Genomic DNA, 18648 nt, shown 5'->3' with positions numbered 1-18648 from the left:
TTCACCTCCTTGGGGGACTAGAAAATACTCCCCATCCACAGTTACCCATTAAAACACATTTATTGCCAGGTATTAAATTCATTAATTCTTCGCCACCGCCAGTGTTTTTCAGTGATTTTACCTTATTTTGTCGACCCCCAGGATGTAAACAAAGCCTGTCACGGAGGGGCGGACGAACGTATTTTCTTTCACCAGTAACACATTGGTCGGCTATTCAAAAAATAGCAGATACAAGCTCATATAGCGCGTCACTTTGTGTCACACCGTCAGCTTGTGACAGCTTAAAATAAATTGAAAATGTGTGCATTTTTATAGCCTAATATATTTCTAAAGTGAACATTTTCAACTCAAATCTTTGCTTCCTTGGTGCAGCAGTCCATGCATGCAATGTCAACAAACTAATTCAGCATGACACACACACTCACAGAGGAGAGATAGGGATGACAGATGGCCATGGAATAATCACCGTCATGAAAAGCGACAACTTTTTGCTTTCACAAGACGAAACGCGCTGTTTGATTTCGAGATGGAAGGCCTGTGGCAGCAAGCTCAGTCTATAAAGCTTTGATGGACAAACAAGAGGCCGGCGATTGGAATAGATTGAAAAACATGAAGAGGAAAGGGGCCTTTTACGTGTGCATCCGTCAGATCAGTCGTGGAGCCTCGCGCCAGTGATGGATTGAAGGAGACGACCAAGTTGCTGCCAGGTAGCGGAATGTTTAATCACCTCGACAGAACGAGGAACAGAATTGATCGCTGCCCTGACCGTGTCAAAATGTGAGCGCTTGTCCGCAGGCTCAATGAATACTTTAATACTGCAGCTAATGGTTTTTTTTATACCAGGGAGCAGCCTCCCGCTGCTTAACCCATTCTGACCTGAGATCAGATTCATACGAGTTTTCCGCCGGACACACACTGGTCTGATGAACCCATTCTGACCTGAGATCAGATTCTAGAAATGTCAGTCGCTCTTCGATTTTTCAAAAATAGCAGACCTACAAGCTCGTATCGCGCCACTCGGTGGCGCGATATGAGCTTGTAGATCTGCTATTTTTAAATAGCTAAAGCATAACATGATGCTGACACCAAAATGGGTGCCCGTTCAGAATGGGTTAACTGGACTTTAAATTAATCACAACAAAAAATGATGGTTTTCCAATGACTTGGCGTATAGCGCCGGAGTCTGTTTGTCTTGTGCCGCTTAAATCAATCATCTGCAGGAGTAAAAAGCAATTTAAGGGTTTACATTTTCAAGCGTATTCTCTAGATGTTCATTTTGAGGACTATGATCAATGCCTTTTACTAGATATACATCAACTACTTTCCCTTCATTTACTTATTGTAGTGTCCACTTGCATCACTGCTCTTGTTGGCTTCTATCGTTTAGTCAGTCAACCAATTTATTTTCTATCAATTACATACCTCATGAAGCCTTTACTTCAGAGAGTTTTTATAGTTTTAGGCGCATTCTAAGCCAATCATTTGATAACGGGGTGGCAGCATGGTCAGTAGGAGACTCTACTGGTACCACGGCTCTGTGTGTACGTCTGTAATCCACGTAACTCGAGCACCGTTCGCCTCACCAACTTCAAATTTGACACCCGCGTACCACCCGACCACAGGGAGTGCAGTGACTGGCCTTGAGTCGGTTAGGTATACACGGTTGGATTTCCAAATTGCATCGTTCCAAGTAGGCCAATCAATGCCCAACGGGCACCGCTGTAGTCAAATGAATGGCTCAGGAATGAGTCAAAAACATCTTCGTGAATTCAAGGCTTTATTGGGAGTGTAACTGAGAAAAAGTGCTCCTTAATGGAGCACCAGGTCAGACAGGAACGTTTGTGATGTTTGGAATGTGTAGGAGTGATTATAAACGTGTTCTATTGTGTGTACAAAAAAATAATGTTTGTGTGTGTGCGTGTGAGCATATATATATGTGAATATTCATGGGTGAACAATGAGTACTTTTGTTGCAAAGTTATTTCCTTTCCTAGATTTAAGCACAAAAAGAACCCCCCAAACGAAAATATATTCTTCCACACATTTTGATTCAATCTGCACAATGGCAGAATTGTCACTGGGGACGCTGTGGAGTTGTCAAGGAAAGTACAGCTACCCTGCAGAAAAAACACAAATCATGGCAGAACCTTGAGGGTGAGAGCTGCAAGGTGACGGTGACTACATCTCTTAGCCCATTCTGACCAGGCACCCATTTTGGTGTTAGCACTATGTTGTGCTTTAGCTATTGAAAAATAGCAGATCTACAAGCTCATAGCGCGCCACCGAGTGGCGCGCTAAGAGCTTGTAGGTCTGCTATTTTTGAAAAATCAAAGAACGACTGACATAGAAACATAGCTTTTTCAGAAAACTGTCATTTTCAAACATACATTTTTAGAATCTGATCTCGGGTCAGAATGGGTTAGTGTAGGCTGAACATTCAAGGTGAGGGTCATTTTCTTCCCTCGCAGACAAAAGCTCAAGGCTCTGATTGTACCGCCAAGCCTGTTATTTCAAAGCTGTTATTTATTATTACCTCTGCCCGGGCCAGCGCGGTGCGGGAACAGGGATAATGTTTTCCACCCACGTGAGTCGGTCTGTCTGTGAGCAGGTTAATCTCAAACACCACTGGAGCGATTGGCGTGAGACTTTGCATGGACACTCCCAGTATAGGCCAAAGAAGAACCATGATCCCATTCTTTTCCTAATTCAATAGACTGCTTCACGTTTTGGCCTGTAACTCTTGAAACTTAGCTAGTACAAGCAATTTTTTTGGATTTCCCCCCGGATTCCTTGTATCATGACGTATATACAGTATATTTCCACCTCACAAGATTGTCCAAAGCGCACACAACTCGGTACACATTCCATCTGGAATCATGTGATCAAGCAACCGACTCCGTCAGATGTTGACAGTATAGGGAGTACAGGTTAGTGATCAAGATGTATTGTCAGATTCCATTCTGATTGGTATACGATTGGCTTCCAAAGCTCTCCCAGGTCCCTTTTTTGCTAAACATGTCACAAATGCGAGTTCAACCTGCCCTGACGAGGATCTGCATCTTGATGAGAACACACTTTTCTAATTAACTTCGGAGCTGTTACCTTGGTATAGCAGCTCATTATCCTACTATGTTATGTTGGGACTATTATTACCCCACAACTACCAGTCTACCATTACTATGTGATGTAACCGTGCTATGAAGTCTCTCCCCTAGACACTGTCTGTCTGTCTGTCTGCCTGCCTGTGTGTCTCTGTGCGTTCGTAAGGGTGTTATTAAATGATGAGCAGAGCTATTGTTTCCTATACGTTCCTTCTGACAGTGGCCTCAGGCAGTTTGGTTGTGTTGCTGACCACATGCTGTACTCGGCCGCTGTATAGAACAGTATAGAAACATCTGACCTGTCTGAAGTGAGTGGTACTGTACTGTACTGTACTGTCGGAAATGCTTTGGCCATGTCTCGCGACCCCCCCCCCCCCCCCCCCCCACACACACACACCCCCTCCCCACCCCCAATACAAACTGACTGCAAAAATAACCTTATAATAGAGAAAATATATCGTAAATGAATGTTGAAACCAGATATAATCATTAAGGAAAGTGTATGCAAGTTTATTCATTTCCATATTCCAGCCATTCAGTTGCAAAAAAAAATCAAATAAAAAATAATTTGGGGACCCCCCCCCCAAAATAATTTGGCGACCCTCAGAGGGATTGCAAACCCACGGGTTGAGAACCCCTGCTGTACTTTACTGTACAAGCCCTCCTCCCTGGCCTGTCTGTGTGTTAGGCTGCATGCAACAGTGGGGAACAAACGCTACAATGCTATTTCCGTGCTCGGACACAGCCAGGGACAGACCCAGGCAGCCACACACATAGCTGTTTAACCCATTCTGACCTGAGATCAGATTCACACAAGGTTTCCACTGGTCTGATGAACCCATTCTGACCCGAGATCAGATTCTAAAAAATGTCAGTCATTCTTCGATTTTTCAAAAATAGCAGACCTACAAGCTCGTAGCGCGCCACTCGGTGGCGCGCTATGAGCTTGTAGATCTGCTATTTTTCAATAGCTAAAGCATAACATGATGGTCAGAATGGTCTATAGGAGTGTTTGCACCATTCAAAAACGTTAGCTGTGAAAGAATATAAACCTGTGACTAAATTTGACTGAGGGACTGCCATTGGATTTTTTTTTTTGAATTTTCGTTTTTGACATATTGGTTGTTCAATTTGACCCACCGGTTTTGGAGACATGGCTTATGTCATGTCTTGCAGAAAACAGCGAGTTGAGAAAACAGGCTTGAAAGGTTCACTTCTGTGGTCTCTAACATTACACCTAGCTGCATGTTTAAGCATTTATTTCATATTTACATGTCGATTTCAGCTCTGACACTTATTTCAGACATGCTCTAGTATGTGAAGAGTCTGCCTGTGCTATTAACTCATTTTTGAAAAAAATAAAAAATAAAGTCTCTGGTGAAAAGCTGGATTTTGTGCGATGGCATGGCAGGCTCTCAGTCAAATCTGGTCACATTATATTCAAAGATTTGTGCCACATTTTCAATGCTATGAGCTATGAGCTTGTAGATATGCTATTTTTCAATAGCTAAAGTATAACATAATGCATAAAACACCTAAAGGGGTTCCCGTCCGGAATAGGTTAACCCATTCTGACCTGAGATCAGATTCATACGAGGTTTCCACTGGACACACACGCTGGTCTGATTAACCCATTCTGACCTGAGATCAGATTCTATAAAAATGTCAGTCGCTCTTCGATTTTTCAAAAATAGCAGACCTACAAGCTCGTAGCGCGCCACTCGGTGGCGCGCTATGAGCTTGTAGATCTGCTATTTTTCAATAGCTAAAGCATGACATGATGCCGACACCAAAATGGGTTCCCGTTCAGAATAGGTTAAAATGACACGTGATGAAGTGACAATCCATTAGTTAGCCTTGAGTTCATGGTGTGTTTATAGGAGGCGAGACAGTTGGATAACTCCACTGATGTGTGCAAGGTGACAAGTGCAAGTGTTCTCTTCATAATACTTGTCCTCTTTATCAATGGCATCGCAAGGAGACACTATTATGCATTTTTATTGTTGAAGGCCATATCTAACCTTGAAGTAATCCATGCATTCCGGAAGTGTATTATTTGTTGAACCCGGCAACTACTGGCGATAGAGGCGATAGCAGGCGAACAAGGCGATGGTCGAAAAGTGGCCGGAGGAACGTCGGCCGAAAAGATACAAATAATTCATCTTTTGGGGCGACATCGCCCCGTGATAGTGGGCGATTGGGCGATAGCCAATTTAATTCAAGCGACGCTTGCCGCTGGTCTCTAAGGTCTCCCGTTGTTAAAACGCATGGGTTAATCAGACCTGTGTGTGTCCAGTGGAAACCTCGTATGAATCTGATCTCAGGTCAGAATGGGTTAAGCCCATATATGGAGATCCCTGATGTCATCCATATTGGCCAGCAAATCTACATCTGACCTCAAACCCTTAGATCTTATGGAGCTGACCTGTTCTGACATTTCATATGTTGATCCACCCCCACCCATCTTTCCTCTTCGATATCTCCCTTTTGACTGATAACCTGTCGTGTCCATTCAAGCTCTATAGACGGGCCTGCCCCAAAGTTATTAGTTCAGCCGCCCCCGGCAGCCGGTCGAAAACTAGAGTTCTCAACAGGCCCGAAAATTAAGATCTTACCCCCCCCATGCCAAAGCACCAGCACTCGCCCAGCAGTCTGCTGTCACCCAGGCGGATATGTTGATCTGACCTCCCATTCCAAAGCGCCTGGACTCCAAAGTCACCCAGGCGGATGCGTGCACGTGACCTTGCGCTAAAGGGCGAGGTCACGTGCACGCATCTCTTGTCGCCCTCAGGCGTCTTACTGGTTGTGGTGTAAATGGTATGCATTTACTGTATACACTGTAGCACCATTCTCTAATGGTGCTTATATTGAAAAAGAAAATAAATAAAGTTTTTTTTTTTAGTCCATTAACTAACTTTGAGTCTCCCCCGGGGCATCAAACGATTGACTCAGGAATGCAACAAAATTAAAATAAAAACTCCATGAATTTGAGGCGGCATGGGGTGTGTATAATTGACAGAAAATAAGTCATGTTTTTTCTTGCTGAAGGGGGAGAGGGGATCGAATGGGGAACCTTGACAGATTCCCCAATTAACCCAAACACGGTGAAACAGCACGGATTGGCAATTCCGTACATATACACACCTAGAAAACCCTAAAGGACGCGACTTGTTGTGTATGAATTTGGGGTTTTTTCTAGGCGTGTTTCCAGACGGAATTGCCAAATCGTGCTATTTAACCGTGTCTGCTGTGAGATCGTGGCTCGATTCCTAGTATAGTCAAACACTCCATCCACGCATCCGCCCCTCTGAATCACTGGTGCCACACAGCTATATAGCCACAACATTCAGTTTGATCAGAACCGTATGTCAAAGGATTTCTGAGCGCTGCTATAATTCCTTTCTTGGAGCATAGTGTCCGTGCGCAACCACCCCCCACAGACACTTGTCAAATGCACTGTGACAACCTGTCATGCTCGGCATCGGGGGGGCCTACGGCTAAGGAGAAGGGCCCATTCCACCCCGCCTCCGATCTGCACCAAGACATCTGTGTGTTGAGCAGCTAGACATGGCAACCAGTGACGGAGGAAGTACTCACATTTTGTTAGTAAAAGTATCAATACTGTGATACCGCAATGTAGAAATACTCAAGTTTACAAGTAGGTCTGGTATTCAAAATGTACTTCAAGTACAAAAGAATATACCGTTTAACACGTTTTTAGATCTGCCATTTTCAAATGGATATTGGATACACACTAGTACATGCATGTATAACACAACATCGCGTTGTGCTTGCTTGCATATCATGCATATCGCAGCGGTGGCGAGCGTCTAATCTGAGCGTATGTGTTCGGGGCCCCGGCCGGGCGGCGGAGACATAAGCTGCGGCGTTTGACTTGTTAAAAGGGATGTTTTCACTAAGAGCCTTGTAGGCTCTGACATAACTGGGACATACATGTAGCTCCCCTTGTCACCACTGATAATCAATTCCCCCTATACGGGAATAATCTGACAGCACAACCCCCCCCCACCACCCCCACACACTCAGCGTGGTGCTGGTGCCTCCTCCTCCTCCCTGCAAAGCTGTCATCACGTTCCCATACATTAATAAAACAACCATGAGACAGTCGCCCATACCAGCAGTAACCTCCATGCGGCCACCACCAGGCAGCGAACATTCATTCACCCACGATCAATCCATTTTAACCCATTCTGACCTGAGATCAGATTCATACGAGGTTTCCACTGGACACATACTGGTCTGATGAACCCATTCTGACCTGAGATCAGATTCTAAAAATGTCAGTCGTTCTTTGATTTTTCAAAAAATAGCAGACCTACAAGCTCGTATCGCGCCACTCGGTGGCGCGATATGAGCTTGTAGATCTGCTATTTTTCAATAGCTAAAGCATAACATGATGCCAACACCAAAATGGGTGCCCGGTCAGAATGGGTTAACTGGGTCCTTTTTGATGTCGACATGTGATCGTTATTGATAATGATTGCACATCATTGCCAATAAGTCCCAAGATTCACATCATGGCCAATAAATCCAAGAAGCTGATTTGGTTTATTAGCAAAGATTGGCTGAAGATCTAGGCGATATTTTGTCCCCCGGGGCTCTTTAACCCATTCTGAACGGGCACCCATTTTGGTGTTAGCATCATGTTATGCTTTAGCTATTGAAAAATAGCAGATCTACAAGCTCATATCGCGCCACCGAGTGGCGCGATACGAGCTTGTAGGTCTGCTATTTTTGAAAAATCTAAGACACTTTTAGAATCTGATCTCAGGTCAGAGTGGGTTAATAATGAAACTGTCAGGATGTAATAGACATTTTTAGAATCTGATCTCAGGTCAGAATGGGTTAATATGTGGCCAAATATAACCTCTGGTTGATTGAACTGTGACGCTATACCTGGACACTGACCCTTTTTTTCTCACTGGCACACACGTGTGCATGTGTGCGTGTGTGTGTGTGTGTGTGTGCGGCAATCTGCATGCTTGTATGTATGGGACAGTGGATGCTAGGTGTCCCCCAGGGGTTGGTGAGATGAGTTGGGGCTGCGGTATCGTTCCTCATCTGGACGGAACATTAACACATTCTGACCTGAGATCAGATTCATACGAGGTTTCCGCCGGACACACACTGGTCTGATGAACCCATTCTGACCTGAGATCAGATTCTAAAAATGTCAGTCGTTCTTCGATTTTTCAAAAATAGCAGACCTACAAGCTCGTATCGCGCCACTCGGTGGCGCGATATTAGCTTGTAGATCTGCTATTTTTAAATAGCTAAAGCATGACATGATGCCGACACCAAAATGGGTGCCCGTTCAGAATGGGTTAATAACGGAGGGCTTGGTGGGGAGGACCTGGGGAGAGAGCTCCATCTGGGCCAGCTCTATATACTAGCACAGTGCTGAGGGGACAGGCCACTGACTCCTCAAGTCCATAATCCCTCACACAGTGCAACATGCAGCACGCCACAGGCCCCAGACCACAAACGCACACATTTGGGACGGCTAGTGGCTCAGGGAGTATACGATAGACTGTCTGGGAACCAAAAGGTTTCCTGGCTCCTCCTGCGTTGCCCTTGAGCAAGACACTGAACCGATGACTGCTTCCCGATGAGCAGGTTGATTCCATGCTTGGTTGCCTCCACTGTCTGTGTGTGATTGGGGGTGCATGTAAATTATGCACATTGTAAAGCGATTTGGAAACGGGCGCTATTATATAAATGTAGACCATTTACCATTTTCAGACCATTTGCATATGGCAAGTGTGTTGGGCGCTCCCTGAAAATAGCGACACTTTAATTCCCTTCCTGCATGCAAATGTTATTTAAACTTTATAAACATGCATACTCCTTCATTAGGTGGTGAGGTTTGCAATGAGCAGGGCAAATGGGCTGTTGTGAATAATAAGCTAATTATGCAGTCAACTCTTTGCCCTAAAGTGGTTTCAGTGCTTTTATACAAACAGCAAACAGCCCCGTCGTCGCCGTCTGGGATGGATGGATGCACTGGAGTGATCATGGGCTGCAGAGAAGTGAGCGTGAGGGCTCACAATGCTGAAGTAGATCATATAAAAGTCATCATTGGCTCAGGCCTACCGCAACTCTTTCAAGAGACACTCTCTCCGTGATGGAACACTGCTGCTCGCTTTGCCTTGTCATTTTCATTTTCAATCAGCGCCGCCTCTCTAAGCGCTTGTTAACCCATTCTGAACGGGCACCCATTTTGGTGTCGGCATCATGTCATGCTTTAGCTATTGAAAAATAGCAGATCTACAAGCTCATATCGCGCCACCGAGTGGCGCGATACGAGCTTGTAGGTCTGCTATTTTTTGAAAAATCGAAGAGCGACTGACATTTTTTAGAATCTGATCTCAGGTCAGAATGGGTTCATCAGACCCAGTGTTTGTCCGGCGGAAACCTTCGTATGAATCTGATCTCAGGTCAGAATGGGTTAATCAATACAGTAACAGCTACGGGGATCTTTCCTCACCGCGGCAGCCGCCCGAGGCAAAGACACGTGAAGCGTTAAGTTCTCCTAGCTCTCTCTCTCTCTCGTCCGCCTCCCCCTCATTCCCTCTCCCACCCATCTCTCCATTGCCGTGTGGCAGTCCTTGGACTTTGCAATATTGCATTCACTTCCTGTTACTCCGAGTCCTATACGTATTGACTGTAATCGAATGGATTTCATCCAGGCAGTATGAAAAATGGCAGAGCAGACATAACGTTAACCCATTCTGACCTGAGATCAGATTCATACGAGGTTTCTGCCGGACACACACTGGTCTGATGAACCCATTCTGACCTGAGAACAGATTCTAAAAATGTCAGTCGTTCTTCAATTTTTTTCAAAAATAGCAGACCTACAAGCTCGTATCGCGCCACTCAGTGGCGCGATATGAGCTTGTAGATCTGCTATTTTTCAATAGATAAAGCATAACATGATGCTAACACCAAAATGGGTGCTCGGTCAGAATGGGTTAAATGCTATTCACATCTCAAGCCCCTAAAACACACCCCCCCCCCTGAAGAATAGAAGCGGTATTGTTTGTACTGGATGCAGATTTCTCACTCCATCTGTTTGTCAAAGCCATGTTATTTTAACAAGCCAGAATTCTTTTCCAGGCGGCTATGAAATGAGCCCTAGGTCTATTGTCTGCCAAGTGTGGTTGAGGAGTGAGTGTTTTTCGCTGTCTTTCTCTCCATGCAATGACAAGACAAACAAAAGAGGGTATTATTGTACATAGCATTGTATCTCAACAGTCAAGGTCAGAACTCTCTATACATTTCAGTCAGCTTCTGCGTTCCTGAACCATCGAGTGAGCATATAACATCTGTGCCCTGACTTGAATGACTCCGGGTAGAACTCTCGCACATAGCCATGGTTCAAATAAAGTTTGGAGCTTCCTGTGGGTTTCGGGTACACATCTCACGTCTCCAGCGGGAATACGTTTGTTCTTGTTTTGTGTTATCTGCCGCTCATGTCTAATTCATATTCAGGCTGTCAGCTGTGCCTAACCAACCCTGCTGCAGCCCCCCCTGAGTGGGCCGCACCCGGCCTGGCCTTTCCTTTCCTGTGATGCCCCTCGTGATGAAGACGCATCATGCTGTCGTTCCTTTTTCGTGAGACGGCGCGAGTCACGCCGATGACTCCTCCGCGGAGACGAGCAGCAGCTCATGAATGCGATGAACGGGTTCTAATGGCGTGAAGGATCCCTCCTTGTTCTGTCTCGGTGGGCTCATGACTGCATGCCTCTCTGTTTCCGGGGGAGCTGCCTCTCTCCGTTGATTGTTTGCCACAGGTTTTTGCAATTCAGGTGCGCCAGCCCGGAGCGGGCCCTGACTTGTATTTATTAGTTATTCATTTCCATGGGCCCGGAGGCAAAGTGATATGCAACGTGCTCACCGATCAGGTGTTCAGTGGCCCAAACCAAGGCATGCTGCATCTCCCCTGATGCCTGGCAGTGCTGGCTCCTCTAATGGTCTGGTCTATTCTCATTATTGGTGACATCGCAGAGAAAAGTGGAGAAGTAATAATAATGGCACTGAACTACTGGTAGGTCTTGTTTTTTAGGTGTTAGAACATAAACACGTGGACGTTGCTGTTTTTTTTTCTTTTACTTTTCAGGAAATGGGGGGGAAAAAATAACGTGTCAACCCAGTACAATTCAATCCTGTGTATTTATTATTTAGTCACAAGCTCTTGTTGATAGTTTTCATTGGTTAAATAATTTATAAAACCCACAGACCACTTTCAACCTGGCATCCCTATTTTGGGAATTAAGGACAAACATTTTCCAAATAACGAAAATAGCTAAGACAAAATACAATACTGTCCGACAATGACAAATTGACAATATACATGTCACACAGTATACCTTTCTATAAGTAAGTCAGAGAGGCTAACTGTTGTTGGTATCAGTAAGAGTGTGGGAGTCCGTCCCTGTTTTGCAGTGCGCTAGACTAGACCCCTAGGAGATGGATTGCTGAGGTGGAGCACACCTACCATCAGCTCCCAGTACTTATACTAGACCTGCCACACCCAAGATGTGCTACTCATTCACTGAGTTGGACAGGTTTTGATCTTTCTCATAACCTGGTCCTCCTGTCAACGCGTTTATATAATTGCATGCCAGTGTCCGCTTCAACTTAGTCAATTTCCTATTTAAATTAGGACTAATTCAATTCAATAGGGTTGCATGAATAGCCTACCGTTTCCGTTTACATATTTAAGGACACAAGCTTAGAAACAACACATACTGTGTGTTGAGTGATCTGTTAATAGCAGATCTTCAAAGTGACCATCGTAGCAGGCACTCGAAGGCCAAAACTGAGTCCAGCTTGCAAATATTATGGTGAAAATATTGGCGGCGATGTCTCAGGAGTTAGAGCGGCGGTGTGAATGTGGAGGAATGTGTGAGAAAAGCTCTATATAAAATGCAGTCTATTTACTAGTCCCTATGTAATTCATTTTGGATAACCGTGAACATTCAACTCGGTTTTGTCATTTTGCTGTGATGTAACACCTGAATAAAACAAATATGAACGCAATGCAATTACGTCTAATTCAATACTAATTGTATGTCAACAATGAGCCACTATAATATAGTATAATACAGAATATAGTATGATATAGAGATATCACTAGCTGGTGAGAAGAGGGGAACTCGAGGAGCTAAAGTGGCACCTGCTGTCAGAAAAAGCTGGCCAATCAATACACCTTTGTCTGGCAGTTGCATTAAGAAAAGCAACCAATCATAGACTTGTACATTATGTTTGGATAACAATGTCCTTTGGGGGGCGCCCGCTGGCCTATAACGGTCCAGATGCATACCACATGACATAGGCCCTAATGCAGCCTGACAGCATGCCGTGGGTTCGAGTCCCAATCCTGATGACCTTTGCTGCATGCGTGTGCGTGTCATTCCTGGTTTCTCTCTCTCTCTCTCTCCCTGTTCCATTAAAGGCCCCTAAAACATATTAAAAACAATGTCCTTTGGAACCAATTTAAACATACTGTATACAATTCACCAAATTCCCTGAACATAAAACCTAAATGATCATATGTATGCCGTAACTTTAGATGCCCCGTTCAAAGAGATAAAGAATCTTGTTAGTCCGAATTTACTGGCCAGAGGAGTTTCTATGATGGTGCTCGAGTGAGGAAACGGTTTTACTATTTCTTAACCTATTCTGAACGGGAACCCATGTTTGGTGCATCATGTTATGCTTTAACTATTGAAAAATAGCAGATCTACAAGCTCATATCGCGCCACCGAGTGGCGCGATACGAGCTTGTAGGTCTGCTATTTTTTGAAAAATCGAAGAACGACTGACATTTTTTAGAATCTGATCTCAGGTCAGAATGGGTTCATCAGACCAGTGTGTGTCCAGTGGAAACCTCGTGTGAATCTGATCTCAGGTCAGAATGGGTTAATATATTGGCTACTTGTTCCGTCACGGTTTAGGTCGGACAAGAGAGCGACAGCAGCCCTCGACCACATCAACGACCTGGTTAAGTGAGTGGGAGCAACTTGTCAGACACTGTGACAAGAGCCACTGCACTATATGAATTAGAGTCGCTGAAGAAATGTAAGCCCTCTTGTAAAAGGACTCCAGGGAACCAAGCATTCAGGAAGCCTGAAATTAAATCAGATCTCCATCTTATTGATTTGGCATTTGCACACAGCATGGGCATGCTGTCGAGGCTAAACAATAACAGTTGGGGAGTCATTTGAATCTTCACGCATCTTCAACAGATCACTTTCATTTCAGTACAGTGACATTTGCATTGCCTGATGTTTGTAAACAGCCAGAACTGGAAACGTTGGCCTAGCTGCTACCTTCTGGGAAAGGGAACTATACGGACCTTATTGGCTCATTTAATTAGTTTGAGGGGAACGCAACATGAACGCAACATAAAATCAACCCCAAATGTGAATGACATGTTGAGCGGCCTCTGTCGTGCTTTAGCTATTGAAAAATAGCAGATCTACAAGCTCATATCGCGCCACCGAGTGGCGCCATATGAGCTTGTAGGTCTGCTATTTTTTTTTATTATCGAAGAACGACTGACATTTTTAGAATCTGATCTCAGGTCAGAATGGGTTCATCAGACCAGTGTGTGTCCGGCGGAAACCTCGTATGAATCTGATCTCAGGTCAGAATGGGTTAAGCACAAATGTGGGGGAAAGACAATTTTGTATTACATTCTTATTTAAACTTGGTCTAGTAGTAAAAAATGAACATATCGTGTGCGCTGTAGTGACTTGGCATAACGTTGTTGATTTTTTTTCTCTCAAAACTGAATATTTTTCTCATGCTTAGCAAACTCAGCATAAGCAACTATGCGGAAGGAGCTTGCTGGTTGGACTTGGGATCAATCAGAAACTGTCAGCTTATAGCCATTGAGCTAACGATGGGGCCGGGGGATTAGGGGAATTCTCCTTTAATTACAGCAGAAACTTAAAAACGTTATTCTCCGACTTTGTATGTCCCTTTTTGGAGTTTGGATTCAGTACTTTTATAACAAGAGGAGGAAAGAATCCTATACACTATATTATACTGATATGGTTTGGCTCACCATTAGTTCAGCTCTTCCTTTAAAGGGGAATTTCTTCCTAACCGTTATTTTACAAAATCATGTTGATTCTTTGAAAAAGAAAAGAAATGAAAAACATATAGGGCGCTGGTCCTTTAAGAAAAGCGGGGCCAGCACACGTAGAACAGGAACACACACTGCACGGACCTGTCATATCATCTAGAACAGATGTAAAGAAAAACTAAAACAAATTGCGCGATTGAATAAGACTTCTAGTGGTTGATCCACCCGGACGGTAAAATCCGCTAATTTGGTATGGTATATATATATTTTTTCAATGACAAATGGATACGTGTCTTCATATATACGGTAAGAAAACAGCTTGTGCGAAACTCTCCTTTTTAAGTAGAAGAGATTTGTTGAATTGTTTTCTCAAAGGAGCCTAAAAACCTCGGATGAAGAGCACAGTTCCATGACGTGTTTTAGGCATGTCTTTACCGTCCACACAGGAGGGTTTGTTGCGTGTCGTCCCGGCCACTTTCCCCGGTAAACAGGAACACTTGACGGTCTGCGAGCGCTCCTCAATGCGGTTCTTGTTACAACACCGGTGGGCAGCAATCACCTCACACGTTCCCCCCTCTGCAGACAGACAGACAGACAGACAGGTGTGGTTAGTGGGTTAATCGGTAGCAAATATTGATTGACCAGACCAGCGCCGGTTCAACCCTAGGGGGGTCCTCAGAGTTACTACAGGGGGTCTGCCAAATCTGTGTGATAGGGAACATTATAGCTGATAAATAAATAACCAATCTACAAGCTCACAACGCCTCGTGCTGTGATCTTTAGATTGGCGGTTGACAGAGTTGAGGGGGGAAAAAAGCCAACGGTTGCACTTGATTAAATACATAATTAGCATGAATCCAACTGTCTATGAATACTATGAAAAGGTTTATTCTGCCCACACATATGTTTACTGTGTGGCACTTCATGTGCTTCATCGCTTAAGTGCTTCATCAGCTAAGTGGTCCTTGGGCTGAAAAACGTTTAAGGATAATGGAATGAGAATTATATCTCTGATCTGACAAAATAAGAAAAAAAGTTATATATGTATGACAGGAAAGGGGGGAGTGTCACGCGTCAAAGGCCGTCAGGCAGCCTATAGGTGCCTGGGCGGTTGAGCTATAACCGTCTGGGCCCAAGTTACATATTCTTTCCCCTTCATTGTATAATGTCTCTTCCTGTGGAAAATCGAGGCACCTCAAATAAGACACATCCATACAATACAAACAATAATTGGCCACTCCTGGCCACTTATATAGCCTAGGTGACGGTGTAGCAAATTATCCCTGTGGGGATCTCAATTACTCCCTTTAATTGCCCCTCGTTCTGAAATGCTAAATGATTGTCCCTCAGCCTGTGATGCAGATCAACCATATATATAGGTTCATGTTATTCAACAGTGGTACAGCAATACAATAAAATTGCCTATATAAGGTGTAATCCTCATGAGTGCTACTCTCCCTCTGCCAACCTGGGGAGGGCCCCGAACTGAGCTCATGCTTCCTTCAGTGCATGAGGAGTGAGCACACCGCTTCTCATCAACTGACATGGTGGACTTTCCCCGGTACATGGATGTATAGCGCATGGAAGGAATACGTTATTCCAACCATTTCCTTTCCCCTCCATCAGGTGACCAGTGGGAGGCAGCATAGAGACAGTATAGAGGATTACTGTGTGTTTATTGTGAGGGTACCTACACACACAGAAAGGCTAACCCCACCTATAGGGTATGGGCGCTGATGACGCTGAGGAGAGAGCACGACTAAAACTATAACTAAATATACTGACAACTTCATCAACAAATAAAAACCAGACTAAAATGTTCGTGAGGGACTATAGTGGAGAAGAGATCCAGCAAAACTCCTTTGTGCTTTGTGAAAATAGCCGATCTGCAAGCACTGTGCACTCTGTGACACGTTGTGAGCTTGTAGATCGGCTATTTTCAGCATGCAACCAAATGTAAAATCAGGCATTATACGATGGCATCGAGGCCCGCCAAAATATAGTTTAGTCGACTAAAACTAAAACTCCGATTTCAGATGACTAAAAGAATTATGACACATTTAGTGTCAACCACTTCTCCGGCGCCTCACCGCAGAAGGCCTTGTGTCAATTGTGGTAATTACTGATATATCCTCAGACCAGCCTCATTACCCGACCAGATCACATGCAGTCTCACACCATACACACAGGGATGGACCCCTCGTCATATGTGGCTCGCGTGCACACAGCACATGACATCCCTCATTATGTGAATGCTGCACAATAGGTCCCACTCTGACAAAGGAGGATGTCAGAATCCTTTTTTTGTCCTTATCCAGCGGCAGTACTGGGTCAAAATAACAATAGGGAGGGCTGCCCATGGGGAAGGAGAGGGTGCATATGTAGCCGAGGGAGGAACCTCCTAAAACAGAAACCTAGATGGAGAGAGAGAGAGAGAGAGAGAGAGAGAGAGAGGAGAGGAGGGAGGAGGGGCAGGGCATGTCTGGCTGCCAGGGACCTGGTGGTGCCAGTGAGTAATGAGGGAGCCACTGGAAGTGCCCCCTTCACACAATTATAAAGCGCGGGGCTAATGCAGCCAGCAGAGCTGCAGGAGAGAGGCCCTCCATCACCACTCTCTCCTTTCCTCACGCCCCGGGAAAAACTCTTTATCTTCCCTTGACAGCCACGGCAACAGACACTGGCGTCCAACAATTAACCCATTCTGACCGGGCACCCATTTTTGTGTCAGCATCATGTTATGCTTTAGCTATTGAAAAATAGCAGATCTACAAGCTCATATCGCGCCACCGAGTGGCGCGATACGAGCTTGTAGGTCTGCTATTTTTGAAAAATCGAAGAGCGACTGACATTTTTAGAATCTGATCTCAGGTCAGAATGGGTTCATCAGACCCAGTGTTTGTCCGGCGGAAACCTCGTATTAATCTGATCTCAGGTCAGAATGGGTTAAACTGGAGCTCATCCCAGGACATGGAGAAGGAGAGGAGGGGAGAGGAGATTGGTGGTATAGCCAGATGCTCTCCCACCTCCGAGGATGGAGAGTGGTGCGAGATAACGAAGCTCCACACACCGCCGTTATGTTTGCACTCTGATTTCCTTGTGGCCGGACACCACTTCAAAAGACGATATCCCGCCGCGCGGCGTGTAAAGTCCCATTTATTGCGGTGGAGGTGACAAAAGAGCAGTGTGCGTTTCTCTGGCTCTGCTTTGTGTAAATGTTTGAAATGGCCCCGGTCATGAATTACGGCGCCGAGCTCGCAGCGGGGCCCCGGACGAGTTTGGCAACACTTTTCTTCTCCTATTCTCATCAACGTCGGCAGCCCCCGACCAAAGGCAAGCTGGGATTAAAAGCCAAACATTTCCCAGTCCTTGTGGACTGTGCTGTCATGCAGTATTAATGTCACTTCTCCTGAAGCGTGTTGTTGGATATTTCCGGCCAGGAACGAGGCAGAACACCAGACCATACAAGTGTGGAGAGAAGTCTCTTGAGTGTGCTAAAACCCCCCCCAAAACACCCACAATGCTTTGGCCTTGTTGAATATTTTACTGACAGCTTCCCGGCCCGCAGACATGCTTTCAAGTCCACTGTGAGAGTATACGTGGATCTCTCGATGGGTTCGCACCTTGATCTCGGGTCACGAGGATAAAAGGATGCGATTCAACAGCTGTAATGGCCTCTTTGGAGACCCATTCCATACATCTCATGTGGTTTAACTCAATTCAAATGTACTTGAACTAGTTTTTTTCTTTGCTCTCTCTTTGCCCCCAGTAATCCATATCCTATAAATCATTCATTGATCCACCATGAATGTAGTTATCCAATGTGTATCACTATCACACAAAGCAATATCCAAACATAAACGGTTTTAAACACCAAATGTATCGCGACTGCGGTGTTGGGGCTGACCTCGATTAGTCGAATAATCGATTGGAATGAGCCTTAGTCGACTACCAATCTCTTAGTCAATGTATTTTTTTTGTTGCATGATTCAACTTAGAAATTGGCATAATTTGTTATACTAATTATAGGGCTGGGGCGGTATGGGATCTTTATTACCGCGGTTATTGCCGGCCCCCATACCGCCGGTATGGCGGTTATTACCAGCCCTAACTAATTAACAAATATTTTAAAAAAAACATTGTTATATATCATGATTTATCGGGGGAAACCAAGCAAGCGGATGTTAAATCAGACATTAAGCACCCCCACAGCCCAAATGGAATGAGTCTCTGTTGCAGGGTTCCCCAGTTAGTTTTCCCCCAAATTATGTCTAGGGTGAAATGCTGAGTTATATTTTATATTTTAATTAGTTAGAATACATGTAGAAGACCTATTTGACAGTTGCAGAAACACAATTGCCTTCCTTGACACATTAACGAGCATCAACGAGCTGGACACAGACACACCTCTCCTCTGCAGTAAAAGTGAAT

At 44.7% G+C, this 18648-nt stretch overlaps 1 protein-coding gene across 1 annotated transcript in view; it reads right to left on the bottom strand.

Moving 5' to 3' along the window:
- tafa1b (TAFA chemokine like family member 1b) overlaps positions 1-18648 on the bottom strand; it is a gene marked incomplete at both ends in the record, with an annotated part of 172403 nt that overhangs the window by 10583 nt on the left and 143172 nt on the right. Inside the window, one exon of the mRNA XM_083770435.1 lies at positions 14656-14796. Coding sequence (XP_083626561.1) covers positions 14656-14796 — 141 coding nt within the window. The remainder of the gene's footprint in view (positions 1-14655; positions 14797-18648) is intronic.

Source organism: Protomyctophum parallelum (genome assembly GCF_964188405.1).
Source record: "Protomyctophum parallelum genome assembly, chromosome: 8".
NCBI lineage: Eukaryota > Metazoa > Chordata > Actinopteri > Myctophiformes > Myctophidae > Protomyctophum > Protomyctophum parallelum.
The sequence above is the reverse complement of the archived record's forward strand: the minus strand, read 5'-3'. Positions and strand labels throughout refer to the sequence as shown.